The sequence below is a fragment of the Hetaerina americana genome, unplaced genomic scaffold, assembly GCF_022747635.1.
Source record: "Hetaerina americana unplaced genomic scaffold, ioHetAmer1.1.p SCAF_1, whole genome shotgun sequence".
Classification (NCBI taxonomy): domain Eukaryota; kingdom Metazoa; phylum Arthropoda; class Insecta; order Odonata; family Calopterygidae; genus Hetaerina; species Hetaerina americana.
In genome coordinates, this window is record NW_027286069.1 from 91,619,650 (window position 1) to 91,646,989 (window position 27,340).

Below are 27,340 nucleotides of genomic sequence, written 5' to 3' on the forward strand. Positions count from 1 at the left end.
AGATTTGGGTCATGAATCAAAGGTTGTGAAATTTTAAATCAAATTCTTGAGGACAAAAAATGACAGATGGACAAGAAAATCGAACGTAGAATCTGTAACTGAAACATAAAGGGTGGAGTACCAGAAGGCAGTTGATAAATTTTTGTAACGAGGAGGGTACAAGCACAATAACAGGAGGGCGGAAATATCTTGGAAAGGGAACAATAAAACTTAAAAAAATGAAACAATATGAATGGTAAGTAGGAAAAGCATTAGGAATCCGTGTTTAAAGCATAGACGATTAAAAAATAGATGCAAGAAGGGAATGGAAAGATGTAAATATTAAAAATACAAGGGGATCAGGATGATGAGGTGGCTAACGTACTGGCTTCCCAAAGAGAGGGCCTAGGTTAAAATCCTGGAGATGGTAGATATTTTTCAATAGTATCACAAACACTTATTGAGGGCACTTTGAGTGAGCATGCTGTCTGTCGGATGGGATGTTAAACTGCGGACCCATTAGTGCCTTTTATTTAGAGTAGGCCAATGCTGATGCTGGGTTTCTCTGCACCCTTCCTCCAATCCCTGGTAGCACAAATGACCTTATCTGTCGGTCCCCTCCCCTAAAAACTACAACTCAAAACACAAGGAGAAGAAAGTACGATATTGAAATGTAATGAAATAATTGACTTGGTAATTCCACACACTTTATTTTAAAAAAAACACGACCCAGGTTTCGACGTTGAACGTCATCATCAGGTGGTCCTCATAGAAGCACGCTGGCTATGTATAGCTTCTGATCATAGGAGAGGGGTTGGTCAGAGAGGGAGGTTAGAGGGGTAAAAAAGGTTACAATGTAGCTGGGAAGAAAAGAGAATTACATTTTTGATTTAGAAGAGTGGTAGGTCTAGGAGTGGGGAGTGGGAGGGTTACAAAATTTCGCAAGATCATCTTTCCAACGGACACATTTCAAAATTCTACAGAGTACCAGGCCTTAAAGTCCATCATAGATTCAGTGACAGATAAAAATTTGATCATACAGAAAGCAGATAAAGGCAGTGCAGTGGTTGTATTAGAACGAAATACCTACATCACGAAATGCGAAGACTTCATCAGGGACAATAATATTGAAGTACTTCGTTCAGACCCAACCCCCAAGTTTCAACAAGAAATTAAGAAAGTGATTAAATCTTGCGATACGTTATTCAAAAGTTGTGAAATGTTGAAACTAGTGCAAATGAATCCCTCAGCACCACGGTTTTTCGGGCTACCTAAAGTTCACAAAAATGGGATTCCGATCAGACCTGTAGTATCAAATATGTCAGCTCCCAACCACATACTAGCGAAAAGGCTTAATGTACTCTTCAGGGAGGTTTCCAAATTTTCCACGGAATATGGTGTAGTGAATTCCTTGGACCTTGTCAACAAACTTATGAAAAAGGTCATCCCGAAAAAGTGCATGCTTGTTTCCTTCGATGTACGCAACCTTTTTCACCAACGTGCCACCCATGGAAGTGGTGAACCTTGCCGAAGACATCCTCATCCGGAAATCCATCCCAGTGCCAGTTATAAGTGAACTTTGTGTATTACTTAAGACGTGTGTTTCCCAAAACTACTTAATTTTTAATGGTACATATTTCCAACAACCCAATGGTTTAGCTATGGACTCGCCCCACTCCTGTACAATATTTATATGGACAATTTTGAAAATGTTTTGTTCTCCTCAGCTCACCCTCTCATCAATAATGTATTTTGTTGGCTAAGATATGGAGACAATGTCTTCTGCGTGTGGGGACAGGTTCTGATAGGCAACTAGATCAGTTTCTAGCACATCTAAATTCTATCAATTCTAATGTACAATTCACGTGTGAAAAAGAGGAAAAAGGTTCCCTGAATTTCCTCGACCTATCCATTTCTAAAGACAAAGACGAGTTACAGTATTCCATTTTTAGGAAAGAAATGTACACAGACCAATTAATTAATTCCTCTTCAAGGCATTGCTTCACCCAAAAGCTTTCGGCATTTCATGCAATGATCCACCGTTTAACCGCTATCCCTATGTCAAAATTCAATGTAAATAAGGAACTTAATGTAATTAAAACTTTAGCAGTAAACAATGGTTATTCAGAAGATCTAATAAATAAACTTTACCGGAATAAACTTACAAAAATAGCCTTAAGCCACATTTACAACCCCGAACATTTAAAAGATCCCACCGCCAAATGGCGGAGAATACTATATCTTGGGACTTTTTCTCAAAAGTAATTAAAAGTTTTCCTAAAGAAAAAATTAAATGTACCTTTTACAGTGGTTCATGCCTTAAGAACCTGCTCTCTCACACTAAAGACAAAGTCCCCAAAAACGAGAGGAGTGGAGTGTATGAGTTAAAGTGCTCAGATTGTAGCACAAAGTATATTGGGCAAACAGGACGGAAATTTAAAGGATCAAAGAACACCAAACATGTGTAAAAAATAAGAACATAACATCCCTCTTTGCAAAGCAACTCATCGAAAGTGACCACAACAGTGACTTTGTGACAAAAATTAATCATTTTGAAGAAAAATGTCAAAGGCTCGATGCTTTGGAGCAGTTAGAAATTTTGAAATGTGTCCGTTGGAAAGATGATCTTGCCAACGAAATTTTGTATCCCTCCCACTCCCCACTCCTAGAACTGCCACTCTTCTAAATCAAAAATGTAATTCTCTTTTCTTCTCAGCTACATTGTAACCTTTTTTACCCCTCCAATCTCCCTCTCTGACCAACCCCCCCCTCCTATGATAAGAAGGTATATATAGCCAGCGTGCTTCTCTGAGGACCACCTGATGATGATGTTCAACGTCGAAACCTGGGTCGTGTTTTTTTTTTTAAATAAAGTGTGTGGAATTACAAAGTCAATTATTTCATTACATTTCAATATGTTATGCAAATTCCATAAAGTTACGCCTGAGAAAACAATTTTTTTTAAGAAAGTACGAATAAAAATTAATATTTTTTTATATTAATAGCTGAATAATAAACTAATGCAAGATTGCCTCAGAGACAAGAGAAGTAGGAGTACTACACAAGTAGAGGAAGAAACTATTGGTAAATAAGAAAGGAAAACCTGGGCACACTACTTGATATGAAACAGGAAGAATATCTGTTGAACCAGAAAAAATAAAAACAAAGGGAAAAGCATACAAAGAAACAGAAATTTTGGTGGTAAGTTCATAAATATAAAGGGAGTATGCTACTGATGAGGCTAGCTTTCTTCCATGCATACTTAATTGTGACATAGAAAAGATATTTAAGGAAATTCAAATGGACAAGCAGCGGAGAAATATCTTCGCAGATCCACTCCTTAGTTTTAGGATTAAGGGAAAGGAAGTATTCATATGGACTGATTTATAGAATTTAGGAGGAAGGACTTAGGCTAGAATACATAATTTAATTAATATAAATTCCATCCCATAAAAGAAAAGAGAAGCATAAATAAATAACTAATTAATGAAAAAGATGCTTGACAGCATAGGTCAGAGCAAGCACTCAATTACACCCTGGCTGACTTCAATCCCTGTTTGTCACCAGAGAGTTTTAAAGCAACACAAGCATACATTCTCTGTAAAAAGTAAATCATATATTCCTGATAGCCTATCTATTTCATAAAAGATCTTTGAAGAAGAAAGCAGTATAATTTTCCAGTGGTTGCTGTAATACAAATATGCAAACAGTATTGGATCTTCTTTTCCTGATCCTTTCAAAGCAATTTATGTTTCAACTTGCATTTTCTGTCACTAATGCATTGCAAAGTTAAATTAATGAAACTTACTCTACATATATATTACAAATTAAATAAACAATATAACCAATTTTTTACACAATTAACTGCACAAATAAAAAAGTTTTATCATTACTCTTTATTGGACAGCTCGTGCCCAGAACATTTGGAAATTTTTCTTGGAGCTTACCAGAAATGCGAGATAACTGAAGTTCAGCAGGGCGACAAAGGAAGCAGCCATCACCTTCAAGTGCCATACTGTTCAGAAGCACAAAATGGTTACCAGATATGGAAATCAACCTCACAGATGATGCATCAAATGCATTAGAGAACCTCTCATGCAAATATGGGCTGATCCTGAATAAAAAAGTAATAATTAGTCAATAATTGGCAGGCACAATAATGTTACCCTATTATTATGAAAGCATACAGACTTAATAGGAGTGGCTAGCATTTTAAGGTACTTTAACTCTGTAAAAAATCAAATTCTTGGTTATTACTTGCATCCCCATAGCAATGCCTATTGTGTGTAATGATTAATGTGACAAGACATATTCACTGGGATTGATTCATGCTGGAAGAACTTATGCAAATTCATACATGCCCATGTAAATGTCTATTCAATATTAAAATTGGTGCTTCAATTCCAAAAAGTGACACAGGCAGAAGAAAGGATACTGATGGATAGTCATGGGTGCTCATGCATTATATAAATATGGGAACAACATGGAGTAAGAAAGCTGGGACAATATTTTTGTTTAGCTGTGAAAATGAACTGGTGAAAGTATTATTATTTCCATTAAATACAATTGTAATTGGCAATATTTCATTTATTTCATGAAAAACATGACAAATTACACACGAATTAGCTCTTGAAATTGAAAAAGATATGTTTACACCACTTTAACGTAAAATGGGATATTTTGAGTCTGGCTGTAATAAATATTCATAACTTAATATCATAAAAAGTACTTACACCAAATTTGCCTACAGACCAATGAAAAAGAACTAATTTTTGATTGCTTTCATTAGAAAATGTAGCATTACACTTTCTAGAACTATAGTAATGAATGGCACCAAATGCATTTCTCCCTGGGGTGAGCAAATTTTGCAAGTTCACAATATAACAATATATATCCAACAATTTTCATTTGTCCTCCCTCGGCACAAATGCAGAGGGACAGGTAAAGAACATTTCGTTTTAAGGCAGATTTTTAATTTTTGTAAAAAAATATGCATAATAATATATTAGGAAAAAAATATGAATAAAATTACACTAATGCCAACTCAACCTTAACCTTTGACTCCCTGCCATTGGACTTCTTTTGGAGTAATTTTACAATTACGTAACTTTCTTCCAGGAAATGTGAATAATGGGAGCAACAAAACTTATCTTAATTCTTTCCAGGGTTGACTAAGTTGGGATGGGGAGAATACCACTTAGCACTGTGATTTCTTCTATCCATCATCTAAATATTTGTTCTATACATTCCACCATATGAGACATGGTAAGGAAAATGATCAGAAAAGAAAAGGGATGAGAGGACAGATCTACTTTACTGCAAATGATGATGCAAGCCTACAAGTGTATATGATCAATTAGAGGAAATAATTCAGGGCAATCCTGTTAGGAAACGTAGAAATGGGACAGGAAGGAAAAGGTGGGTGAAGGGAAGGAGAAGGGTGAGGCAAGTGACTGAGACTGAGGTAGCTGCCTGGTGGGAGAATACAATAAGTTCGGCAGAAGAAATAGTTCAATCATAACAAACACATGGTTTAAACACCACAATAGACATAGGGAGATGTCTATAGACATATTGATTAAGAAAGATATCAGTTACACTATATTATAGTATAAATTAGATTTACAATAGGGAAAACAGATGTGGAAATGGAATGTAGAAGCATTAAAAGGGAGGAAAAGAAAGGAGTACCAGGAGACAGTAAAAAAAATATGCGTGATGACAGGGATGTTGGTAGTGTAGATAAAAAATCGGAACATCTCAAACAAGGGAAGTTAAAACCTGTATACAAAACAATAGGAACAGTAATTATAAAAAGGACAAGGATACTATGGATTACAGATGACACGTACATTAACATATGAGATGATGAGGAAGACAGACTAGAGAAGAAAATGAAAGAATGTAAGCACAGAATAAGAAGTAAGACCAAAGAGTTGCATAATAAAGTGAGGCAGAATGGATGAAATGGGTGCGCCATACAGAGTTGTGAAAGAACTCTCAGGAAAAGAAGGGAAAATCCCTTCAAACAATTGAATTTATAATTAGAAAGGAAGTCGATATTAAATGATTTGTAATTTTCCAACAGACTTTATTTTACGGTACAATGCATTTCACCAACTTGCGGCATCATCAGGGACAAGTTACAACCAGACCCGATGCCACGTCAGAGCCAAGGCACCACCTTTTTTCCGTGTTGTTCTTTTTCCTTTACCCGAATAAACCTAGACCATCAACTTTCACTTCCAGGAATTTTTCTGACCCACCCTGAACTTCCCATTCTCTCTCCTACATAGCCACCCTTCTCCTTGAGGATAAACTCATGCAATGTTCCCATCCCCAGTAATCCCCCCACCCAACCATCTGATATCCCCGGACCAGATCCAATGCTTAGTCATGGCCAAGGTGCCACCGCCTATCCTTTCCCTAATCTAAACAACCAACAACCTTAAAGTCCCGGAAAATCTGACCTCCCCCCTCTCCTCTGTCTGAAGGGTATATATTCAAGAGTTCTATGAGTAACTTAGGAAGGGTCTTGGCGGTGCGTGCAAAAGGGTCTGGGCTAGAGCCTGCCTAGAGCCGCCGTAGGTGCAGATCTTGGTGGTAGTAGCAAAATTTCCACAAGTAGGTGAAATGCATTGTACCATAAATTAAGTCGGTGGAAAATTATAGTCATTTAATATGGCATCAAACAATTCCATGTATTGAAGCCTGAAATGGTGAAGTATATTAGAAAGGAAAATTATAGACCTAAGACAACTAAATTGAGGAGAAATATTATAAAGATATGAAGCTAACATAATTAGCCATGGAAATATAATAGGACACTGACGAGGTTGGTCCAATCATACATACTTTAGGGTTTCTGAAAAATTGGAAGGAAGAGTTTTACAAGCTAACTCATAGCATTTATTAGGGATGGATTTGGCCTGAAGACTGTCACATCAGTATTAGTTCCAATCCCAAAAAAGATAAAAGCAGCTGAATGTGAGGACTATAGAACAATAAGTTTGATTTCACAAGCAGCAAAGGAATGGATGAATAATTAAAGGATGGACAGTTGAGGAAATCATTACTTTGGGGATGATCAGTTTGGGTTCAGGAAGAAGAGAGGCATGCACGATACTATGGCAGTAATGAGGTACACTGATGAAAAGAAATATAGAATACAACAATCACCTATGCATTTGTTTGTTTCGTGCATTTAGGGAAGACCTTCAATAGAGTAAACTGGGCACAATAAAGGAAAATTTTGAAATAATAAGAATATACTGGAAGGATAGGAGATGTATATGCAACCTCAACATGTCTCAGACTGCCCAGGGGTGAATGGCAGATAGAGGGTTGGGATGGGAACTGTTGAGAAGGGGGTAAGGATGGGCTATCAATTATCACCTATGCTTTTCAAAATACAGGGTGTGATCAAAAAAGGACCAGACTGATTTTATTCTATGCAAACTGTTCAACGGATCGAAACGAGACAGTGCGCCATCTAGCGACACATCTGATGACAAAAACAAGAGGTGTTGAGTTTGTTTACATCAAGTCGTTACGCAGCAGCAGCGGCACATGTCTTAACCTGTTTGTCGCCGCGTGCAACGGCAGCAATGAAGGAGCCAGAGGAAGAGCATGTGTGCGTGAAATTTTGTTACAAACTTGGCTAACGGAGACATTTGGAATGATTCAGCAAGCCTTTGCTAATGAAGCTATGAGTCGAAGCCAGTGTTTTCGGTGGTACAGTCATCTTAAATCGGACAAAACCACAACAGATGAAGATTTGCGAACGGGGCAGCCTTCTACTTCGAAAGACCCCAACCATGTGAATTTGGTGAACGATTTGGAACAGGCAAATTGCTGCTTAACTGTTAGGGAGATAGCTGAGGAAGTGAACATAAGCTTTGGATTCTGTTAGGCAATTTTAACAGACATTTTGGGCATGAAGTGCGTCGCATCAAAATTCATCCTGCAGTTGCCAACTGATGATCAGAGACAAAAACGTGCGGACATTTGTCAGAGACTCCTGGATAGAGCCAATGCCGACCTAGAGTTTCTTAAAACCTTCTTTTGGTTACCAAAGTTAAAATCAATCTTGACAGGGCACCGAATCGACTCTATTTTGGATATTAAAACTAACTGTACGGCAGACCTGAAGAGGATCCCTAAGGCGGCTTAACAGGTAGGGTTTGAGAGCTGAAAGATTGAGAGAAGAAAGAAAGAACGTTGGTATGGGTGTGCCGTCAGCCAAGGCATGCACTTTGAGGGCAACAGATTCGATTAAGCTGTAACCATCGAAATAAACAAGTTATAAAATCAGTCCTGTCTTTTTTTGATCACACCCTGTATATAATACACTGAGGTAATGGTAAAAGAGGACAGGGGAGAACTAAAGATAGGAATGACAAGTCATTAAGGAACACACAAAATCAGATTTGTGAATGAGCTAGCATTAGCTTGTCAGTCAAAGGGTTCCGGTTACATCTAAAAAAATTCCTCCTTTGAGATTGAGGTCAACAAACTCTGCTATTTCATGAGTAGGGGGTTGGTATTCTGCAACACAACTCACACTTCACAGATGATAGGAGCATATATTCCCTTTCCACTCTAGTTAAGGTTGGTCTGGGTGAAATTCACGCTGGCCTTATCATAGAATAGTTTGTCATGGCAAAAGCATAACAACATGCTGAAGGCATTGATTATGATACATATTTCTTAAGCAATAAACATTTTTGATAGCTCCCAATTACATTTTGATGATGTCCTAATTGTACGTGCCAAGTTCTTGCTAGGGATGGAGGTAATCGAATTGTGTGTTCATGAAGAATTTCTTTACTCATAGGCTTTGCAAACATATGTACTGCATATTTTGTTGATGGTGATTTATGACTTAAATGCTGATATAAGATGCTATTACTTGTGCTATTAATTGTAAAACTAGTATTTGGAAGACTTGGCTGTGCTCATTAAATGTGACTTGACACTTTAAATTTAATGTTCAATGAAAACTTATTTGGTTTTGTAATTTTCAAAGAATGTAATTGTAAGTAATAATCTTCTATATTAATGGCATTAAATGAAAGAGACACTGATAATCAACACCAAAGATGAATTATCAGTTTTATTTTGTTTACACTTTTAAAACAAAATTTATTTTAATAAATTTATCAAACAAAGGGCAATGGGAAACATTTAGAGCAGAGTAACTTTTCAATTATTATTATATTATTGTTTCTTTAGTTACATGTAGAAAAAATCATGAAACTGTGATAAAATATTTTGTCTGACTTCAGAACTGTTAATTTGGTGGAGCTAAGGAAGAATGGATTAGAATTCTTTACTCTCATCTCTAAGGTGGAAGTCTGTACTTTATTCGCTTCATTGTAGAAAACCTCAACCTCACTATTAAAGAACATTTTGGAATACCTTTATATCTTTGCTAAGCACATTAGAAAATCAGTGCAATAGGCACAGGATGAGGACCAAAGTATACAAAACACAGGTTATGAGCTTGAGAGCTTATGAGTTATGAGAAAGGAGCTATGTTAAACATTAATTTGAGGGCATAAATGAAAGTTGGTGGAATAGTTTACCTATCATGGAAATCTTTTGGTACATGATAGTCAAAGCAGTAAAGGCATAAGAAGAACTGCTTTAGGCAAAGAAGATTTTACAAGGAGGAAGCTGATGACAAGTACATTGGGTACAGATGTTAGTTGACATTAGTGAAAACTTTGAATTAGAGCATAGTTTTTATGGCTCAGACATTTAGGCATAAGGTAAGATAATAGGTGTCAATTGGAGGGTTTTGAGATGTCGATGAGTAGAAGGATGGAAAAAGTAAATTGAAAAGAAAACAAACAAAGACAAACTAGGCATTGTGGAGGAGGTGGTGGTGCTAATGATAAACAGTAGACAGATAAAAAGGAGAACTGTGGGCAGTTCCACCAGTTTAGGGGGAGGAAAAGTATAGGCATATGCCTAAAACATAAGTTTTAAAGAATGATGACAGGTAGAGAGTCGGCAGAAAAGTGCTAATTGTGGTGTATGCTGTTACTTGGTGTCATGTTAGGCTAGGATTAGAAACATCACAAAATAGTCAGGGTATCTCCAAAATGAGTAACTTTTCAAGGATTCTCTTAAAAATATAGGCATGAAATAATAATATGAATACACTTTGTACTGTCAGTTATTTGGCAAATTACTGATTTGGGGGGATTTATGATGCTTCATGGACCATCAGAAAATAATTATTGACTTCCCCTCACTGAGGCATTAAGGTGTGCTCAGTGTTCATTCAAAACTTAAACTAAATGTTTAGGACGTTACTTGAATGCAACTAAAAGTGTTCAACCTTTGTAAGGCATTTCATTAATTCATTTAATTGCATTTTTCAACCCACATAATCTAAATTTGACACGTTTGCCCCATTTATCATCATTATTTTGATGTCGTTTCTATACGCCATATTTTATATTTCTGAAACATATTTACACTGGTATATGTTTCGGCACTGAGTTTTTAGCAACATGCCTTTTTTTATATTTTAAAACCACAAGACATGGCATACCATTAAAATTGATTAGACACTCTTGATTAGCTCTAACTCAGTCACTGATACATTATTTATATGAAATGCATTTGCCACTTTCATAAGGAACTGTGCTTTAGAATAACAGGCTACATTAGTGTTTCGACTTGCAGATGTGATATTACAGGGGAAGGCCTTCATTACAATGCTGTAGCAAGGTAATGATGCCGTTTGGGTACATTTAAGATCACATCTTTAAAGCAGTCTAAAATAGGCCTTTTAACATATGGGAAATATAAAATATACAGAGAAATGGGATTATGCTTACCCATAATGAAAACCAATATCATGATTTCCTACTACTACAAAGAGATCTGTTGTATCTGGCACTTCAAACAAACTTTGAAACCTGGAAACATAATATGAAAACTCTCTTTCACTGCACCACAAACCTTCGTCAAATAAGTCACCTGAAAGAAAGGATTTCAATGAAGGCGGCAGGTCCAACAATTTTGAAGAACAGATACAGAAAAACTTAATGACAACGTAAAATCTATTGCATTTTAAAGTACTGGAAACAGCCATGTTCTCAAAAAATAACACAAAATGTTCATCAATGACATACCCAAGACGAACACAACATCGGGATTGTGAATGGTCAAAGCCGTCTGGAATGCTCGATACATTTGCCATTCCCTGTAAAAGTGAAAAATATCACACAATTGCAATCAATCTAACGTCTAAAGGAATTAAGATGTATTCAGAGCTTATCCATCACTTTATTTGAGATACCAGCTCCCTTGTGAAAGATAACTATTTAACCATACCTTCTGAGCTTGTCGAACCAATGTCCATTTCTAGAGCCCAAAAGATGAGTATCAGCTATGATCATAGCTTTGACCGGCTGGTTTTCTGTTTTCATTGGTATGGTTTTGTCAACTGTACTAGGATTTAACTTAGGCCATGAGCACTGTAAGAGAAGGTTCACAATGAATACAAAAAACGCCGTATTACATACCACGGAAAATAGCTATCATACAATATCTAATACCTGAATGAGGACTAGATAATATACGAGGAATTCACAATAAAAAATCAAGGCGCACACAGCCGCAATAAATTTGATGATATAAGCCAATTTGATGCCCATCTTTCACTGATAACCTTACCGAGCACATCTACTAACATTTTTCGTAAATATTGCCATTCGTTTGGACAAAACGCACAAATGCCTCAAAAGTTAGGCTCTACGCACGGCTGTTTAATTTAATTTCTCTAGAGAGGATTAAAAAAGCCTTCACTCGTTTAACGCAGGCTGATCTAAATACATAATCGGATGAAGCGCTTCCGATTTATTAGTAAAATGACTGTTCCAAGAGGGGCGCCTCCGTCACTCGCTCGTAATACCCTCTTTAGGAAGAAATGTGAACCATATTGAAAATATACTCCGCAACGCGGGGAAAATTAATTTTCCGTACAAATCTCTTTTCGATTTCTATTCGCCGATGAATTATATGAATGAGAATGCAAAATAAAAACTCCTTCCAGATGTCGGTCTAAAATTTGATGATGGATATAAAATAACTTTTTTCTTTGAAATTGCTAGCTTATTCGCTCTCTTGCTAATATACCACCACGTGATTCCTGCAAACCTTTTTTTATTAGGTATAGAATCATGACTGTATTTTGTTTGTATATCTTTAAGGCTCTGATTCATGTGAAAGTTAATCTAGAAACTTACCAATTAAGATCCAACCTCCATAACTATTCCACAAGAGGTAAATCGAATCTAAATACTACTTATTGTAGATTGTCATCAACTTACAACACATTTCACAATATGAACATACGACTGTATAACTATCTGCCTACTCAGTTGAAATCAGATGGTATCCAGAGTTTCAAGAATAGGGTATATACCAGGTTACTTGCTCACCCACTTTACTCATTGGATGAATTCTTTTGTGACAATCTTCATCACATTTAAGAACTTATGTTTATATATTAAGTAATATTACGATTGACGACATTTAATATGGTTGTACCATTTTTAAAATGAATAAAGTATTATTATTATTACATTCCAATACAATGAATATACATACATTGAGTTAATAATTAATATCAAATATTCTTTACACATTCGTCCTGCTTCATAAAATATCGTAAAAAGCTCAAGATGGTATTCCACAGAAAATCATTTGCATACCACAATAAACAACCCGTAGGTTGGTTTGAAAAGTGGTCGTAAAGCCAACACCTAGCAGCTAATTTGGCATGTGAAATTAACATGTCAGGGTCGGGGATAATTCCATTTCCAGGAAGATCAGAAATTCGAAAATATTACCAAACTTGACTGAAACTAAGGGTTCATATGGGTGATGAAATGCAGAAATTTTAACGTTAAAATAATTCCCATTGACTGGGACTAAGAACCCAGATCCATCCATTTACAGCTTAGAACTTGCCCAATTAAGCCAATGCATTTAGCTTACCGAATGAACAAGTTACTGTGATGAACCGAACTGAGGTGATATATTTGAAATAATCATAATGGGATAGAAATGAGATGAAAATCTATTGTGGAAGTACCGTATTTTCCCATCAATAACACGCACCCAGAACTTTGTAGTTTAATGAATTTGTATAGATACCGCGAGCCCAGGTCATAGTTATCTTGAATGTGTACAGAAGCCGCGTATCTGTATATACAAACATCATATGCGCGAAAAAATTACATATAGTGTGTGTAAAAATACGTCTATATCGGATGTGTGTGTAAAAATACGCCTATGTTTGGATTTTTTCAATTTTCATTACATAACACGCATCGTCATTTTTTCGATCATCTGAACATGTTTGTACAGATAATGCGCGCGTTATCGATAGAAAATACGGTAATTAGTAGTGATAAAACAAGTAAAACTCAGATGAAATGTATCTGAAAAGGGTTCTGCAGTGAAAAAGTTTGTTTGTGCCAGTTATTTCAAAGGATAATTCTAATAATATCAGACAGGTAGTTAAGTAACATTAAAATTAATATTTTAGGTAGCAGTTTAAATATCACCAGAGTAATAATTTAACAATTAAAATAAATGAGTTGCATCGCTCTCCTAGATGTCCAAGCCAGCAGGCATGCAATTATTATTCAGAAATCTCTCACAATATTATGTCAATAAGCATTCTTTCCATTCCCCTAATAAAACATGACCTTCCATTTTGGGCACAGGGTTATTTTCATCCTGTTAGGTACATTTCAGCTATTCAGGCCTTTCCCTGAATATTTTGGACTAGCAGGTGGAAATATTGCATCATTGGTATACAGAAGAACAGGACCACTTCTACCTCCATTCTTTAAAACTACCTTATCTTTGTATCAGTTTTGAATGCATTCATCCATAAACACATTAAATCACCACGGTCCTATGAAGCATCCTTTCACATTATGCTCTATTTCAAATCAGTTGGACAAGTCTCCATGCAATCTATTTTCATTCCTAGTATTTTTAGCATTCCATAACTTCATTACCTGCATATTACCTCAAAACCATTATCAGATTTTCTTACTCTGCAGTGCCTTCCCAAAATTCACATGCCCATATGTTTTTCATTACTTGCTTAGTTGCATAAAGTATCCCTACATCACCTATTACGCTTAAACTACATTTAAATCTCCAGATTTTGACCAAAGTCACCACCTTCCACTCTATTTTAATGAAAACACTCCCTTGTTCTTTGTTCAAAAGACTGCTCCATAATTATAACATGACAGCTTATTCCTCATTCATTTACAATTATGCACATTATCACACATTGCTTTGCATGATAATGCACCTGAGTGTAAATGAATGTTGCCCATCATACATTCCTTCAACAATAGAAAACACAATCAAACTTTACCAACTTATGCATTCGGAGGTGTCCTGGATTAATTAAATAATTGGGGGTCACCTTTGCATCGGATTTTTCTTGGGAGCAGATACGAACTATTTGTGGAGGGGTGCTAAAAAGCTGGCATTTGTCAAACATAGAGTCAGAAGGTTTAGCAATGACAAAGTGCTATTTTTCCGGAGTAAGGCCTCTAATTGAGCACGCGGCGAGCGTTTTGGATTCATTAAAAAAAAATTATTTGCAGAATTGGTTATGGTACAGAGAAAGCCCACCATGTTTGTGAAAAACTCGTAAAAAAGGACATAAAGCGTTAACATTTTACATACAGAAACTAGGGTATGGGAAACCTTTAAATATTCAAGACTCAGGGCTAGATTAAACTTATTACAAAGATATAAAACGTGCGGTTTCGCATCCGACATCAGAGATATAATTAGGCCCCCTAATTACATTGGCAGGGCCGACAATCGCCACAAAATTCGACTGCCCAACTGATAAATGCAAGTATTCACTTTTACCACGCACTATTCATGACAGCAATAATAGGTACGTGCTGTCGAAAATAGGTTAACATAAGAAAAAACTCTCACAAAAAGTCTGACTTAATGCCCCCTGCCCATGTACCAGGTGAAGATATGTATATCAAGTCTATTGTATTTGTGAATCGTTGGCCAGGAACGGGTAGAATATCAATAGGTGTCTGAATTGAATGTGTTTCTGCCCTCTTTGGATGTATTTTCTTGTCCTCTTGGTGTAGGCATAGAAAATAAATGGTAACCATATAATGCACGTAGGCATGATTGGCATTGTCGCCTTTTTCCACGCGGGGTGCCAGGTGTACGAGGAAATAATTGTAGAATACCTGGTGACCTAACACACTTCTTTGTATGGTATTCTGCAAATGTATATTATTATTGTATCATCTCAATTATTAATTAAGTTTTGACCATTGAAAAAGGTCAAAAATGAGTCCTCGGTAATTTGGTACCACAATAACAGTTTGCTTGTTATTCCTACAACTGTAATCTCATTATCACTTCAATCAAATTACCTGGAATATTTTCCACATTCTAATACATATGGCTCACTTTGACTATAACCACTAATCTCAATGGTAACCCCTGCAACCAACATATTCAACACTATTATTTTTTCCCTAGCACCCATCTTCACCAAAAACCGTTTTAAATATATATTTGGTAGATTTCCTATGGTTTTCACAGTTAATTAACTTTCGATCACATTGCTTTCAACAACTTTAAAATGTTCAATAGCATGCCTTTTCTTCCATATGGTTTTTCCAACATTGCAATGCTCAGGTCTATGGATATTTTAACATAGTTCTCACACTTAATAGGTTGGTCGGTATTCGAGGTTAAGAGCTCACCTAGTGCTAACCACAAGCCTGAAATTCACACATCAGGGTGGGAGGGACCAGATCCTTACCCTGAGCTGCCTATGGCTCCTCAGGAGGCTCTGGTACCCGAGAAATCACGCAATTTGGGTGAAGCTGAGGGTGCTCGTAGGAATGACCAGGAATTGAACCTGGGCTTGCCTAGTGGTCCACCCACTGGACTATCACATCCACCCTCACAATGTTGTTATCGCTACGGCAGGTTTTTGATGGACAAGCTACCAAATGGTACAGGGACATGTATAATAAAAAACCAGCAAAGGCATAATATCAATTTTGACGCGAGTTTTGAGTACCTGGTCTGTGATAGATGATGGCATTTAGAGATTAAACATAAACTGTCATTCAAAAAATATTTGCATTTCAAAATCACTAAAGACAGTGACTCCTTTATAACAAATCACAAATGCAGTTAAATGAAAACAAAGTCATAGGCCACCAAAATAACTTTATCAAATTCATTTACATCAGTCTCTGCTTGTTTTTAGACAACCATTCACATTAACACATTCTTCTACAAAAATGTTGAAAATTTATGAGAACCTTCAACTTTACTACAACTAAACAGAGAACTAACACAATTTTTCATATAACATTTCATCAAATGTTGTCCAAACTCAAGGGACTGTTCTAACGACAATCCCTCAAGCACCCAAACACTATGGTAAAAATTGATCAATATAGAGCAAAATATGCAAATCACAACAAAAATTGTATAAAACACACAAACTGTACCTATATGATTACTTCAACTCACTATGAATAAATGATTAATGAGGTAGTGAAATAGGACCAAATTTTACATTATTATGAGTAACAATTGCATTTTTCCTCATGATATGGCAGCACACGCAGGAGTTGAAACCTGCCTTAAGTTAGTTTTAGAAATTAATGGTTTCAAATCGAAACATTTTTCAGTACATTTTTATCATGCAGTTCCTTTCATCAAATGCTAAGTTCATCATACAAATGAAAGACATATGATATCCACACACCACAGCGTGTACCAACACACTTGAATGTCTTAATAATGTACAAATTACAATCATATATACAACAAACTCAGCCTGAACTATACCAAACTCAGTGAACATGATTAAGAGCAAAAGAGATTCTACCCACAGTAGATTTCTTGATGTTCTTGTTTACACATTTATAACTATATATGCACTGTAGGTAAATCCTGAGCTTTAGAAATATATACCATCACATATTTACTTTGAATGTCCATACTCCTAAACTTATTCTAACTCCGAGGTTTGATGGGTAGTCTCACAATTTAATGGACCCAATTATATGATTGTGCATATCTAAGCTTTGAGTGAGCTGAACAGTGGCTAAATTGCCTTTAGCAGATCCAAATTATCTAAATGATGACAGCTGGATTACAAATTTAAATATTCTGATTTTCAAGCTCAATTGAAATAATTAATCAAAAACATAAAATAATGGCATTCATTTAGAATAAACTGTAAAACTATACAATATATTTAAACTACAAGAGACAGCATAAAAGAGAATAACATATTGTGTTATAAAAGCCATGAATCAATTAGAAAAGCATTAGAGAAGACAACATGTACACAGGCAACTTTCATCAGTTTTGGTGTTCGAAGAGGCTCCTCACACCAATGTGCACTCATTTCACTCATTGATATCTCCTCTTTTTCATCCCTAAAAAGATGATGTATCAATAAATTTATTTTAAGGAAACAATTATTAATATCCATGAAAGACTTTATTGTATAATCATCATTGTATCTCACCTTTCTTTTTCCCTTTCATGCTTCCCTTAAGTTTCTTTCTCTTCCTTGATGCTGCTGAGGGCACTGATGATCCAGACTGAACACCACTTCCCTCGAGCCCCTCCAAAACTTTTGATACTCCACCTTCTCCAAAATTTATCACTTCATCTCCTAATGTTCCCAATGTGGTCAAGGATTTTCGATTTTTATGACGCTCAACACGTGTAGTAGGCAGACGGGTGAAGTACTCTTCTTCATATCTGATAAAAAAGGATTATACATAGTTTACTATTTGATTAAATAAATTATTTTTATGGCATATTAAAATTATTGCTGCATCTTCATAACACCAAATTTGTGAAAAAAAATAATTTTTAAAAACAATTCTTCTTTGCAATCATGGTATTTTAATCTACGTACCATTACATGTTATTTACACAAAAATAAATGGGAGATTGTAAAACTAGAAATTATTTTTAAGCAGGGTAGTTTAAGCTATTTCTAATTTTAAAATTCTGGCTTTTTATTTTACTTTCTGTTGTCATCAAATCAAACATTTTTGTTTTCAAAATGAAACCATCACACCCAGAAGTCCATGAAATTAATAAGGGACATACGAATTATTATTTCCTAAAGAATGAATTATTACCACAAAAATAAACTTGAAAAGTTCAAAAAATTCCAAAATGCATTTTGCAGCTGACCTTTGAATATAATTATTCAGCAAAACCAATTGCTGCCATTCTATATTCAATAAATTGTATACAAATTTGGTTAACAGATGCAAAAAACACGATAGCACATGTATCTTACTCTTTCTTATGTGAAGCATGAGACCGCTTTGAGACAGCAGCTGATGAAGAGGATGCACACAACATTGTTGCTTCTTCTTCCACAGGAGCATCTAAGTACTCCTCCCTCAATTCTTGAAGAAAGGCACTACCAAGGGCACGTCGGCGTGCACGCTCCACTTGATGCTGCTCTTTGTCGGCACGGCTCTCCTCAGCATCTGTCATTGATTTAGTTTTTGAAAAGAAAATTCAATGTATGTTGAAGTGAACTTCAACCCCAAGACATTTCTCTTAAAAGTAATCTCCAAAAAAATTAAAACATGACAGTAAATTACTATGGAAAAACCATAAGAAATTCTTCCAGCTTTGAAAGAGTTATAATTAGAATTATGGCAAACTTAATATCTTAATCCTCTTATAGAGAAGAATGGCAAGACCTGACAATGACCTCACTTTATAAAGGCTTTACTGTGGTAGAGATTTCTCAAGTTTTCAACAAGTCTCAATTTAACATCTTCAAAAACATAGATTAAATGGCATTCCAATTGGAAGCTCAATACCTATGTTTTTCTCATAAAAATTTGAAGGATGATGGATCATGCAGCATGTGAAGAAGATTCCTTAGACATGATAGTGGAACCTCACTTAACAAGCACCTATTGTAACAAGTAATTTGCACAATGAGAAAAAAATAATTGTAAAAGAATTTTGTAAAACAAGTGACGAAAAGAAGTCATGGACTGATTGCATGCCTGCTGGTTCAGTTAAGAGTTTAGTACTCATCTGTTAGCATTGTAGTGCCACTCGTGATAACAAATTTTTCTTAACTTGTCTTCAGGCAATATTTGTGATGTTTTTGGGCAAATAGTAATAACAGCCGTAATAACACCAAAGAAAAACCACCAGATAAAAGTCATAAGTGAACAGAATTTACCGTAGGAATGAAAAATCATTGAAAAGGGAGGAGGTGTGAGCAAGACTGACCTAGTACGCACATACAATCGGTCTAAATCAGTGATTTGCATTATCCTTAACAAAAAGGACAAAATTAAGGAGATTAGATATTTTAAAGGGAGTAACACGAATCTCTACACTACAGTTAGGTGTTGTTAACTATTCAGAAACCATATGAGCCTTCAATGGAGCTAAGAAGAGCAGGCTAAATGTGATTTATTCTCAGAAAATAGAATTTTCATTCCCCATGACCTCATATCCTCCAACACAGTGCACTCTCACTTCAATGAATCTTTTGTATCTGAATTATCTTCCATTCCATTCCACATTCCTTGTCCCCCAACTCTTTCTGATCAAAATGTATGATGCCGATTTTGTTTTAACATTCCCTTATTCAAATTCTAGTAGTCAATTATAATAGTCTCAGCAAGTGTGCATATTTAATCTGAGAGAATTATGACAACCTGATAAAAATTTCATTCATTACCTCTAGTGACATGTGAAAACTGCACACAACCCACATTGTATTCTCTGCATGATGGAAACAATGTTACATTTAATGCATTTTAAATCATGTAAAATGATACGAAATAATTGTCAAAAATATCTTACCAAAATGCATAGGTCTAATGCGAGGTGGTACATAAATTCCTTTTTTACTATTTTTTTCAGCATCCTCCTTTCCATCATCCTCTTCAGAGTCATCTTCATCTTCACTTGACTAGATTTTTAAGAAATTGAAAGCAAAACTTAAATACATTGTTCATAAAAAACAGATCCACCATTTCAGTTACTTGTATATAATTACTAAGAAAATATAGATGGAGATCAAACTCTTTTAACAAGAAATTGATAACTTGGAGCTAAATATAACATAACTGGTTCCCGATACATTGTAAAATACAATGTAATTCTGTAATGCCTGTAATTCAACATAAGAATCATTTTAGGCCAAACCTACTGGGTAATTATCATTAGTTTTATACGCAAGGCAAAGGAAGAGATTAAATTATCAGAGCAATAAAAAAATGATGGGAAAACTGGTGGCATGCTAAAAATTGTGAATGTGATATTGCATGATTTCATCAGCATTTTCATGGGCACCCTTGTAAATTACTTGAGCAGCTATCAAAGTTTTATTTTGGATACTGAGTTGAGAAATTTCTTATTTCCAAGGCATAAACTTTGGTGTTTTAACTTGTAAGTTACTCACAAGATAATACTTTTAGGTGTAACACATTTTCGGAGTAAAAAAAGACATGGTTAAAGAGCTTCCATTTTACCCATGCATCATAAAAATATATCTCTAAAGTTAGTTTAAATGTGCACCTTCATATGTACAGTTCTTGGATGAACACATTTTGTTAAAATTCAATGCAAAAAAAAAAATACTCCTGCTAACCATTTTTCCTCATTTAACCTGAGATCGCAATATATAACCATCCATAGAAAACTGACTTTTTAACATGCCTGGGCATTTGCTGTATGAAATTGAAACATTATCGGAGATCCTTAAACAGCATTATTAATACAATTAATGAACATTATTAGACATGGTTTACTTTCACAAAAGCTAATTTTAACAATGCCAACACCATAAATACCATTGGTAATGGACAACCTTCTATGTCAGGTAGTAGTTTTTTTCAACTTGCATGAAATTTGGCAAGGTAAAGATAAGTCACACGGACAAGTGAGAGACTGCATCATGACAGTCTTGAACATTTCAGACAGGACTATTCACATACTGCATATTTTAGATTTCATTTAATTGCATGAACTGTAGTATTGATTCACAAGTTGACGTCAGTCGGTTACACTCAGATAAAATCAAATGCGGAGACATGTTACAGCAAATTATTGGATGAAAATTATATTAAGGATTCACTATTTTCTACAAATTACTTCTTATAAGAGAGTTATTCCATCAGTAACCTCTGGGCATATAGCCATACATAAAGCCTTTAAAAGTTAAAATGCCATACAGTTATCCTAATTTCATTACCAATAATAAATGAGTTGGAAATACAGATGGTAGCATTTATTAATAGCAATGGTATATTTTAATGACTGGAGTGTTGTTGAGGCCATTGGCGCTACTGAAATGCATAAATCATCTGTAGTCATACAGTTCCACTTAAAATGGGAGCTCAACTTACCATATCAAGGAAATTTTCTGGATGAGGTTTGTATTGTAGAGGATCATTGGGATCCATCTTCCCACTAACAGCTGTTTTCACCAGCTTATCGATGTGGTATTTTAATTTGTGTTCCATTGGTCTCATTTTCTCCATAACAGTTCTAATTTCAACTAATCTGGCTGTTATAAAAAATATTTTATACAACATACAAATATTGAAAAAAACAATTGATATCAGAAATTGCCATAAATAGCCGAAACTACAAATTTTCAATGTTGAGATGGACATACCAATAGCAGGATCTCCTTCTATTTTCTCGCCCGAACATTTCCGTAATATCACATATGTTAGGTTAATGAGGTAGCTCAAGAGCATATGATATTTGACTTCAAGAAAACTCAAGCCCTATAAGCGAAAGATAAAACGCGATATCACTCTAGAAGATTCAGTTCATATCATACATTAAAATGATGGGCTTAATGGCCGAGAATAATTTTCAACGTTTTATATTCTTCTAATATATTCTTTAAAATACTCAAAAGGCCAGGAAATACAGAGAGGTTAATAAACACACTAACTCTGTACACACATAAACATTGTGAAATATGCTAATACATTTTTAAGGTCCATTTTGTCTCAAAATGGCAAAACTAACACTACGAACAGTCAAACTGTCAGAAAGGAAAGATTTTGAAAACAGGAGTTGTACCACCCATTGGTCTTAAAAACGAAATGACATACCTTAGCCGTAGACACTTCTCCTCGTTTAACTCGATCTAGCATATTATCAACTAACTGTGCCACTTGCCGAAAGCTATGGCCCATTTCCTGCATTAATTGCAGGGCCTCTGGAATATCATGGCCTACTATTTCTTCCAATGCCTAAAAGATAAAAACGTTCAAGAATCGCGTTAAGTCTACAATTGTTCCAATAAAAATTACACAATCACAATATCAACAATTTACCACAATAAGTCAAACAAAAAACAAGAAAATGCACACAAATATCACATTTTGGAAAAGGCCGCTGTCAAACGATGTATGTTATTTTACTTCTCAGTTAACTCTAACTCATGACCTACCTGAACCATATTGGACTAATTAAAAGTCAAATTTGCCTCAGGAATTATTAATGTGTGCTGTGGCTAACAGCACGTGCTAAAAGATCGAAACATTCATTAGTAACCCATGCCAGTTCAGCGTGTTCCAGCGTTATCCGACCTCGCCATTCTGCAATTGATCAAATGCAATTTTAAGTTTGGTAAATAAATATAAAAATATAAACGTATAAATTCTTAAAAACTAAAATTAAAGTATTACAATAAATTTAATTTCATTTTAAATAATTAAGAAAAAAACTGTATTTACATAGTTTTGAGTAGTACTGTGTTCCGTCAGACAGTTCTGGGTTCCATCATACGCGGTTTGTTCAAGTTCGTTTCAGGTAGCTCAAATCCAGATATTCCAAATATTGTTGAAGTTTTGGATACCTATTTCTACGGCATACTCTGTGCAATGAAAGGAATTAGATATTTAGGCAATCCCAGTGAGACAACCGGACTTCTGAAATTTAGAAAATAATATTATAAAAATAAAATATAATTCCCGCAGAGGGATTCGAACCCGCGCGATATCTGGACAGCATCAGGACAAGAATCGGTTTTCTGGACCAGAGAGAGGCTCAAAAAGGCAAAGGGACCAGGTGGATTTATCCAGTCAACTGGAAGCTTGCTCCTCGGGGGCAGCCAAGTCCATTGGAAAATTGATTAAAGTAACTTTCTTTTTATATTTTCAGCATTTTTTCCGTCTGGCCTAAGAAATATCTTGATAATTTTTTAAAAATAGCTTCATGTTGTGTGTATTACTATCAGTGTTGGTATGTTTGCCATCAGGAATCAGTAATTTTCTTCGGGGACTTGCTGAGACACCATCCCATGATTGATTTTCTTGAAGAGTCACATTGTGATTCGTGCAGTTTGAAAACTCAAATAAATTGCCATAATTTTTATAGAGTTTGACAGATTTCAACTGCACCAAAAGTAAAATCAAATAGTATTAAAAAAATGACAATCAAGGTATATTTCATTGCGGTCTCACAGCTTCAGGCGTTCAAACAAGGCTTGGTTTCCCAATCAGTCTTTTTACCATTTGGAGGAGCCTCCATCTCTGCGTGGAGGTGACATTTTAATGAAGCCTTGAGCATGAGCCCTCACGCGTCCACTTTTGTATGAGATTTCCAAACTTTAATACCTACAAGAAAATGGTCACCTCTGTTCATTTTTCTACTTTGACAAGAATAATTCATAATATAATTTGAAGGTATTCCAAGTTTTTGTACAAGGAATTCTTTTTAGTTTTGTGGGCAAAACTAAAAGGAATGCCAAGGTTGTATTTTATCAAATATAATTTCATAACACAAGGGAGTTCTACTAAAGGTGAGTAGATGCTATAATATGCAATCATATACAAATTTTTGCAGTGAGAACACAAACAAGCTTCATGCAATGCAATGACATCACTTACTGATGGTTTATGTTGGTACATACACAAAGCACGATAACTCAGTGTTAATCTCGCAAAACATTATTTACATTCCCTCGTGAAAGCAGACAAATATTTAGGGTGTCACTAAATTGAAAAACGAACAAATAAGATATCAACTCGATGCAAGGTGATTAATACCACATGAATAAATTATATGAGAGAAAATTAGTGGAAACATTTAAATGCTATTGTTTAGTATCATGACGTTTAGTTCAAAGGCAATTCATGATGGCAACTTCAAATGAACTATGAGAAAAGGATTTAACCAAACATAGCATTTCTTTCCCCATCTGCAGTGGAATATCACTTAACGAGTAATTTCTGTAACGAGCAATTTTTGAAAATGGCTCACTTAATGAGTGAATGATACCCTGCCACAAATCATCACTCCCTTCCGCTAGCCCTCCAGGTGCACCGAGGTGCCCAAGTCTGTCCAAAAAGTAGAAGGGCTGAGTCTGTAAAAAAATGTATTGCCAGAATTGATGCATTTACGCAAAAGTCTTCGAAGTAGCATGCTTATGCGTCCTCACACCGCTGCCAGCGGGTTTTCCACGCCTCGTACACCTTCTAGAAGGCGGCGGTCGGAATACTGCTAAGCTCCCTTGTCACGGTCAGTTGTAGCGCTTCTAACGAGCCGTGGTGACGCCCTTTTAGGACGGATTTGAGGCGGCAGAAGAGGAAGAAGTCCGGTCGGGCATTGTCTAAAACATTTGGATCATCACTTGGTCCACATGGTCTAGAAGCTAATGGCAGATCCGCGTGCGAGTTTCCTTTTGCTTGCCCGAGAGCACTCACGGCATCAACTTCGCACAAACCTTTCTCATGCCCATGTTAGTCAGTCGATGCACATTGATTTTAGGGGTGCCAAGTTCATCAGAAACATGCGAATACTTGATCTGTGATCGCTGACCCAAAAAAGCCTTCACTCTTGCAAGAATTACGTCACTTTTTGAGGTCGAAGGGCGTCCTGAACGTAACGAGGTCGCGCTATAGAGGTTTGACAAACGAAATATCTACAAAGGCTGCGATCCAACTGCCACCGGCCACCAGCTTTTCCTGAGACTCCCCTCCCTTGAACCCAGCCAGAGAAACCGCTGCCTGTCCACCAGGGAAAAAATCAGTCATAATATTTATGGGACAAAAATTGTAGAATACAAATAGCTGTTTTCGAAAATATCAAAATGAAAATTTCAAGTAGCCTCAGTCGCGGCGCGTCGTCGAATCGAAGTAGCTCAAATGACGACCAATAACCGAGAACAAACTTTTGTCACCATTAGGGTCTGCAAGGAAGCTCAAAGCGGCGACATTTTTCCCAATCAGGTCATGCTGAACAATACAACGCCGCATTTTTTTTCAATTTTTACGGAGGCTGGATAGTGAGGGCTAGACTAGCAAGTTCACTTCCGATCCCAATGTCATCTGCATTTGCTGACCGATCCAACGCTGTAGGAATTGTCGACAGCGCGCCGAGCTGAAATCCTCGGCTTCGGCAAGGTTCACACCCTGCCACGCCACTGTCACCCCATTTGTTAACCGCCTCAGTTTATTACATACATATATCTTTAAATCTCCTTCTAGTTCTGCGTTTGCATTCTTCCATTTCCTTCTCTAATTTACCCTCCTAATCATCTCGTCCCTAAATCATGGTTTCCTTGTTCCTACTTCTCCTTTCTATAATTTCGTTTGCGTCCAACGATATCCCTTTCTTACTTACAATGTTCCAATTTTTCTGCTTCTGTGCACGTCCCCTGTACTCAATTATTAAATTGCCACTGCCTCCTGTTACGTTCCGGGTCTATTAGAGTCAAAGCTGGAGATGCCGCGACAGTCACTTCAACCCCTTTAATGGGGATAGATTTTTTAATGGTCAACCACTTGGTAGTGGTTTTTAATCTGTGGATAGTTACATTTTATTTTTGGTGGATTATAATATTATTGACTAGTTTTCAAGAGAAATTGTAAAAAATGTTTATACTCCCAGCTTAATTATTTAAACAATTCTTGCTAAAAACAATTTGCTAATTTCAGGCTATAAAATTGAAAAAAATGTTACTTACCACTACGAATTTTTTTCATTATTGTACGCCATTGATTGTAGTTTATTTTTAGTTTTATTTACACAATATACACACTTTCATCTCTCACATATCACTGTGCTTGCGTGAGGTACGTGCGGAAGCACGCAGCTGCAGAGAGTGGAACTTTGCTTTTTCTGCAGCAATTATTATTTCCCTCCTCTGCTTATGTGAAAAACACACTGCACATCTCTGGTGAGGTTTTTAGTTTGTTTTTGGTTTGTTTTTTAGCTGCAGTTGGGGAATTTAGGACCGGGAAATGCCTATCTGATAATCGCAGCGGAGGGCCTAATTTGGAACTTTTACTAGGCACTTATGATATAGCTCCTCGGTATTAGTTGAATAATCGGTAAATGAGAACTTAACGGAAATTCGAGCGATTTTCCTTCCCCCCATGCTTTCTAAATATAACATAAGAATTGGAAACGCATAGATCAAGAAGGTGGCGCAGTCTTCTGATAATACGAATATATTCTGATCTCGTATTTCTTCATCCTCTTCCTCGCCGAACTATACGTTACCATATACTGGCCCGATAGGTCAACTCCTCCCATGGAGTCATTGTAGTCCACTATGGCAATAGGTTTCTTCTTTTACTTCCTTCTCCTGTCCCGGAATGTCTTTGTGCTAGTATCATGAATACACACTCCGTACACATACGTCCCTCTAGTCCTTCCACTTAAAATACACCAATTTGTTCCTAAAGGCGGCTTCAACTTCTCCCGTTTTCATTTCGCATTTCTGTCAAAATAACTCTCGGCTATTCCTTCCGGTTTGATCTTACAATTCCTAATGCATCAATTTCCATCTTATTCATAAATTTATACCGCTCAGGACTGTTGTAATGGTTTTCTGAAAGTGTTAGAACAATCCGCAAGGGTTTGGTAAAATGTCGCACATCAATTCCTTCCACACAATTTTTGAGTTACATATCTTTCTCTGTGTACATGACCATATTCCAAACATATCCACTCTTTTCTTTACAAAATTTGTATAATTCAATGCCAAAACATGACTTTTTTGTAATGTAGACGACCTTTCATCATAGATGACCTTTCCAAAGTAATAAACTTTCATGAATAGAAATATCTCCCTCGGGAATGTAGCATTGAGAATGCAAGATACATCCGCAAATGTGCATCGGTATGAATAAACTACACAGTGTAGATATCATACAAATTAACCGGGACTCGAAACTGTATCCGACGATTTTCTACTGAATGCTTCAACCACTCTTGGTTGGAGAGTGTCTCTTAATACTGGTCCTGGAGGAGTTGAGAT

At 36.1% G+C, this 27,340-nt stretch overlaps 2 protein-coding genes across 2 annotated transcripts in view; both read right to left on the minus strand.

Annotated features, from left to right (window-relative positions):
• PGAP5 (Per1-like protein PGAP5) overlaps nucleotides 1-11,867 on the minus strand; it is a 34,505-nt gene extending 22,638 nt beyond the window's left edge. The window contains exons 1-5 of the mRNA XM_071593328.1: nucleotides 11,556-11,867; nucleotides 11,332-11,474; nucleotides 11,130-11,200; nucleotides 10,833-10,974; nucleotides 3,927-4,093 (exon numbers count right to left, since the gene is read on the minus strand). Coding sequence (XP_071449429.1) covers nucleotides 3,927-4,093; nucleotides 10,833-10,974; nucleotides 11,130-11,200; nucleotides 11,332-11,474; nucleotides 11,556-11,654 — 622 coding nt within the window. The 5' untranslated portion in view covers nucleotides 11,655-11,867. The remainder of the gene's footprint in view (nucleotides 1-3,926; nucleotides 4,094-10,832; nucleotides 10,975-11,129; nucleotides 11,201-11,331; nucleotides 11,475-11,555) is intronic.
• Nucleotides 11,868-16,248: 4,381 nt separating this feature from the next.
• On the minus strand, nucleotides 16,249-22,655 carry LOC139686598 (neuroguidin). Its single transcript, XM_071583665.1, has 8 exons — nucleotides 22,523-22,655; nucleotides 22,182-22,322; nucleotides 21,731-21,845; nucleotides 21,459-21,619; nucleotides 19,912-20,020; nucleotides 18,368-18,563; nucleotides 17,576-17,814; nucleotides 16,249-17,483 (listed from the first exon to the last, which is right to left on the minus strand). Exons 1-8 carry the CDS (start codon nucleotides 22,529-22,531, stop codon nucleotides 17,458-17,460), a joined length of 996 nt encoding a protein of 331 aa, XP_071439766.1. The 5' UTR covers nucleotides 22,532-22,655; the 3' UTR covers nucleotides 16,249-17,457.
• Between the last annotated feature and the right edge of the window lie 4,685 nt (nucleotides 22,656-27,340).